Source organism: Brachyistius frenatus, unplaced genomic scaffold (genome assembly GCF_029030835.1).
Source record: "Brachyistius frenatus isolate BFR_SWC_R1_liver_20210118 unplaced genomic scaffold, ASM2903083v1 Contig_210, whole genome shotgun sequence".
Taxonomy (NCBI): domain Eukaryota; kingdom Metazoa; phylum Chordata; class Actinopteri; family Embiotocidae; genus Brachyistius; species Brachyistius frenatus.
This window is the reverse complement of record NW_027210809.1, coordinates 562,501-568,944: the sequence shown is the minus strand read 5'-3', so window position 1 is coordinate 568,944 and position 6,444 is coordinate 562,501. Positions and strand designations below refer to the sequence as shown.

General features: G+C 42.2%; 1 protein-coding gene across 1 annotated transcript in view; it reads right to left on the bottom strand.

The window, feature by feature from the left end:
- Positions 1–1,520: 1,520 nt before the first annotated feature.
- LOC138633150 (thyrotropin-releasing hormone-degrading ectoenzyme-like) overlaps positions 1,521–6,444 on the bottom strand; it is a 107,959-nt gene continuing 103,035 nt past the window's right edge. Inside the window, exon 20 of the mRNA XM_069719226.1 lies at positions 1,521–5,825. Within this exon, the coding sequence (XP_069575327.1) occupies positions 5,673–5,825 (153 nt within the window). The 3' untranslated portion in view covers positions 1,521–5,672. The remainder of the gene's footprint in view (positions 5,826–6,444) is intronic.

The following is a 6,444-nucleotide window of genomic DNA, read 5'->3' as shown; positions in this document are numbered from 1 at the left end:
TCCTTTCATCGCTTCCTTCCACTGTTTCCTCGTCAGACTTTTACTAAAACGTCTTTAATATAACTTCAATCAAGAATGAAACGTTTCGGTTTGACTCCTCATGTTCATCCTCGAGCCCTCTCCTGTATCCTTCCTCCCTCCTCATCCTCATCCTCATCCTCATCCTCATCCTCCAGCTCTTCCCCGACAGGTTCAGTTTGGTTCTGTAGTAAACGGGCCGACTGTCCTTCCATTCATAAAAGACCAGAGGACTCTTCTGTCTCCGTCTCTCTCTGTCACAATGTTTCAGAGTCCCATTACTCACACACACACACACACACACACACACACACACACACACACACACACACACACACACACACACACACACACACACACACACACACACACACACACACACACACACACCTGTGGACATCACATTGACTTGCATTCATTTCCTGTAGATTTATTGTGACCTCAACACACTTAATGATTTACATCATAAACACTTGTGTTTTTTGTCCATTAAAGGAACTCAAGTCGACACAAACAGATCTATGTCCTCGCAAGGTTAGCAATACAAGCGCGCGCGCGCACACACACACACACACACACACACACACACACACACACACACACACACACACACACACACACACTGTATCCACAGTGTGATTTCCCATGACGCTGTCGGGAAAACAGTGGAGTCATTCATCACAGCGGATGAAGCTGAGAGACACGTTGGACACACACACACACACACACACACACACACACACACACACACACACACACACGGTGCTGTCATGGCTCTGCGGGGTTGCCGGTTTGAATCCTCACACTCGGCTCGCTCTTCTTCTTCTTCTTCTTCTTCAGCTGCTGCGATTTCTCGTGACATATTTCGTAAAAAAAAGCGGGCCACCTGACATTCACGCTGTTTCCATGGAAACCCGACGACCATCAACAGCGTCGCGTTTCTCGACGCGCACACACACACACACACACACACACACACACACACACGCACGCACACACACACACACACACACACACACACACACACACACACACACACACACATTCACACACACACACACACACACACACACACACACACACACACACACACACACACACGCACGCACACACGCACACACACACACACACACACACAACCGGAACCAAAACTTTTACTACGAAATCCAAACATCAAAGTGACTCCGGTTTTAATGATGGAGTCAGAAGAAGGAGGTCCTGGGAGGGTTTGTCAGAAACAGTCCCGGTTCCTCTGGACGACTTTGTCGCCGTCTGCAGATGTCGGCAGCAGCTGGCGAGTTGAAACCTCAGCAGGGGGCGACGAACACATCACAGCTGACACGCCAACAAAACCCCAAAAAACAGGCGTCGTGTTTTTCAGCAGCGATGTTAAATTGTAAAGAGGACGGCATTAAAAGTCGTTGTCTCACTATGATAGCACACAAATAATGTCGGTTTAACGAGGAACTGTGAAGGAAAGAAAACTGCACACAAAGCAAAAATATTATTATATCGTCTTCTTTATGGTGCAGCTGAATCACTACATCTCCTTTAATTGGACGCCAACTATTGGACATAAACAGACAAGGTTAACCATTTTTTAATTTTTTTAATTTTTTTTAATATCGTCCAATCAGAAAACACAAGAGAACCAAAGCAGTGTAAACAGGAAGTAGGATTTAAAGCCGTCACAGTTTGGTGCCGAGCCGTAATCGTCGCCGCCACCGTTTACGATCTTAATCGCCGTTTTCACCAACAACCTCCGAATACCCACATTTTTTAATTTTAAATATTACGTCTGAATCATTAACAGTGTTTATTGTACATGTGGAGGGGGAGGGGTGAGAAGGGTGGGGGGTTGTTATGTGCTTTACGTCTGTAAACCAAATTTCCCTGACTGGACGGTAAAAGGTTCAAAATGCACTGAATCATTAGCATAATAATTATAATAATACTAATTAAGCTATTTTTGTTTTTTTCACATCAACAATTATCATCATTAGATCGTCTTCATCCCCCGATCGTAATCATCATTATTATCATCATCATCATTTTATAATCACCACCGCTGATTTCTTCGTCATTATATCTTCATCACACACACACACACACACACACACACACACACACACACACACACACACACACACACACACACACACACACACACACACATCACTGGACACACAGTGTATAGAAGCAGGCAGGCCCATTAATTCTTGTATGGCTCAATTATTAACATCAAAGCTGGATCTAACAGAAGAGGAACAACTTTCCCCCAAAAAGTCCGTTCGGTCGGAAGGAAGTTCGGCGCTCCGGACTTTTTTCCAAAAACTCTTTTAAAAGTCACAACTCTGAAGATTTCAAGGGGTATTTTTTTGTGTTTTTTTGTTTTTTGTGTCGAGCTCAGACGCCACAGTTTCAGACATTTAAATTTAAAACTCTGCGGGGGAAGGTGGTTTGGGGGGGGGGGGGGCAGACATCCGTACCCTGGTAAATCCTTGTGCTGTTAAATCTGCCCGTTCGTTACGCTGTCCAATCCGCGCCGATCGGAAAAATCCTAATTATCTGCAGAATCTATCACGTCTTTTTTTGAATCCATTTCGTCGTTAATCCTGGAAACTCTGTTAAAAACAGTCCTTTGTTTTGGTTTGTTTTTTTTCCAACCGTTGCACTTTAAAAATCCACCAAGCTGTCCGGTAAAATCCCGTCTGACCGCCGAACTCGTGCAAACTAAAAATGTCCGTCGGCGAATCCGTCGTAAAAATTCAAAGTCTCGCGAGGTCCATTTTCGTTCCGTTTAGATCCAGCAGAGTTTTGTCCGTCGTGCTTTTTGAAAACGCTGCAGAAGTCCACGAGACCACGAGCTTCGACTCGTCAACGGAAGAACAAATCTCGTTTCAGAAAGCCACATCATCTGCATACAACGACACTAAACATGATTTCTTGAGGCCACATCAGCTGTTTTACCGTCCTTTATTTTGAGTCCACTCATTAATTTGTCCAGAGATTTGATTTTGTCCAACGGCTGCGGCTGATGTGCTTCGTCCAACAACCTTCTGGTTTTGTGCTTTGTGAAACTACCGAGAACCGTTTGGGTTTTATTTGGTTATAATTTGGAAGATAGCTATCAGTCGAAACACCGTCAGTTTTTATCGGACTCGTCTCGATTCCCAGATTCTCATACGTCGGTCAGTTCCCTGACTTCATTTAGTCCCGCTAAGGAATTCAGCCGGTGTTTATCAGGGGTTTTAGCGAGCAGCAAGTTCATTGGCTGTCATATTTAAAGTGGGCGGAGTTTAGGCAAACTATTAATATTACAATTAATCTCATTTTGCAGTTTTTTTCTTTTTAAACAGAACCAAAATCACAGGAAATTTCTATAATTTAGATAACTTCCAAGATAAAATCTTTGGATTTGTGCATCCTAACTTTAGTACAAATGGTTATATATCAAATCTGAAATCTGGTTCGCTTGTGAACTGAAATTGTGGGTGTCGGAAAAATGTACCAATATATTCTTAGTAAGTTGACATTAAAACCAAATTTGCTAATTTAAAATCGTTTTTATTTTAATTTTGTATTAAATGTTATTCATTTTAATGGACATAAACAAATTGATTTATGCTTGTACATTTAATGGCGCAAATGTCTTAAATTGAAGCCATTAACCATTTCATTATAACGAACAGTTAAAAGACTTTGTTTAAAATCAGGTTGAACTCGACCTCAGCAGCTGCAGGACGGGGTGAATTAACATAAACTCAATTATTCTCTAGTTTTTCTTACTGATAGGTTTAATTTCTGATATATATTTTACCATTAATAAATGCAAAATATTTACTTTGTGCTGTCAAATTTGTGCAATTAAATTGGAATTGCAGCGTCCTCAGATTGAATATTTTTGGTTTCCATGCTTTGTTTACGCTCACACCAAATGACACAGTGACCCAAAATATGTAATCTTTGGTATTTTTCTGCAATCCTGATTTATTATACAACTAAAAAAAATAAGTGAATAAGAATATAGAAGTGATTTCTGACAAGATTCGCTTTGACGTTTTCCTTCATCAGTGGAGCTTTATGCTGCACTTCCAACAATCATTTGTTCATTTCTTTTCATATCGGGTCAATTTTACAGATGAAGACATCGTTTTATGGCTCACGGGAGTGTAACTTTCATGTTAAATTCATGAGTGGGCTGTCAAACGTCTATTTCAAGTTTCTTAATTCTAGCAAATTCGAAATCCTGTCAAATTCAGTCTCTATTTTACCTTTTGTTTGATCCCCTCAAGCCTTTTACGTGCTTTTTCACTTCCAAGATCTCCCTCAGACGTTTTCCCAGCTCTCCTTGTTAAAGCAGAAACAAAGAAACACAACCACAACATCACAGCTCCTCTGTGAGCGATTATCCCTCCACATGTGGTTTGGAGCAAAAAAAAAAATCTGAAGTTATTATGAGCTCTTATATTCAAAGTAAGATTTCTGAAGCGGAGCCTTCGACTAAAGCTGCCTCCAAAAACACAGCTGATATTTTCCAAACCGCTGGAGATTTTGATCATTAAAATAAAAAAAAAAATTAAAAAAAACAACAACAACAAAGCTGCTCAATTTGAAGCGGTTGTGGGGGAGTTAATGAGTCTGAATGAGAGCTGTGATCAGAGGACACCGAGTCCACGTCGTGTTAATCAAAGCTCTGTTCAGTGATCCACATGCTGGAAAATCGGCTTTTTACCATCAGCTGGTTTGATGTCGTGAAAACGGGAAGGTCCAGTTTGAACTCTTCTGCGTCTCCGGCGAGCGGAGAATTTGGAATTGGATCGATTTAAGTGCTGAAATTTCATCTTTTAATCGGCTAGTTAAGACGTGAAAATATGTTGAATTGTTTTGAAGACGGCGCCTGTTGCTGCCAGATTCATGCGCTTCGGTGGGGAGATTTTAAACTGGTCTGTTTACGTCGACTTACGGAAGAGTTGCCGGTGTGTCAGTAAGTTTTATTAAAGAGTAGAAAACTCATTCCAGGTCACCATGGAAACGGACCCACCTCCAGCTGTCATCCTCATAATCAATAACAAGTCATGTGTTTTTCATGACTTTTTTTTTTTTAAGTTTCTTGTTAATAATTCTTTTTAGATTTTGCAGTGCAACACCACAAAAAAAAAAAAAAGAAATTTAACGTTAAAAGTTTGTAAAGTTTCTGGTCAAATCTTGCTCGCTGTTTCTAATACTTCAGCTGACAGCAGATGTTTCCTTCTGCAGCGAGCGCGCAGGTTTGAGGCTAATGGCTGGCTAGCAATAACTAACTGCTACCTAGCTCGCAGCTTTTACTCGTCTAAATTTGTCTTCACATTTTCACAGCACAGTTAAACCACTTAAACCAGTTAAACCAGTTAAACCACATCAGCCACACATTTAGGAAATAACAAAATAATCCACTGGAAATTTTAAAACTTTGAAGTTAAATTTGTTTAAAAAAAACCAAAACAAAAAACGGTAAAGAAACGATCTGAAGAAGCAGTCGAGCCGGTTTTTCGGTCCTCGTCAGTTTTTTCATTCTCCGTCTGACTGCGTCTGTCGGCTAGCAGTGCGTTAGCGTTAGCTTAGCAGTCAGTCGGCAGTCGCTTCACTCCAGCTAGCTCGGCCGACGCGTGGCGTTAGCCGAAGACGGCGCTCGGAGGTTTGCGTAGCCACTGGTAGAAGTGGCGCCGGTGGAGGCGGTGCCAGCGGACGTTGCCCTCCACGATCTCCAGCGCCCGCGGCATGGCGGGCCCCGCCCCCACGCTGCTGGACTGGATGAACTCCTTCAACTGAGGAAACAAAGAGAAGGAAACGGCGACGGGGAAGACGGGAAATGAAGCAGGAAATAAAGGGGAGATGACAGAAAAAGTCATTAGAAATAGTGAAACCCTTCAGAAAAGAAACGGAGCGTCACCGCGAGTTCTTTACGCCTCCGAATAAGAAAGGTTTGAAAGAATCAGCGGGTTCGTCCGATGCTGTTAGCAGACGGCTCGTTTCTGTTTTCAGACGGTCGAACTGACCGGCGACGATCCGTCGAGACACAAGAACCTCGTTTACGAAGCGTAAATCGACACAAAGTCCACCGCCGCATGTTCTCCAAACATCTTATGAAGGCCAGTTCGAACCAAAAGTTTTCAACTGTCCTAAAAAAAACATTGCAGGAGAAGTTGTAGCCGCGTCGTAGAAACGCAAGAAGCTACGTGTTTTTATTCTGCTCATCAGACGAGGAACCGACTCGTCGAACAAACAAACAGAAATCACAACCAGACATGCGAAGTATCGCAAATAACTGACGATCAGAAGAATGAAAAACTAAAACTAAAAACTAACAGTTAAAAACATAAGATGGAAAGTTCCACCCGTCCCGTCTGGTTGCTATGGTTTCACACGTCGCACACTTAAGAGCTG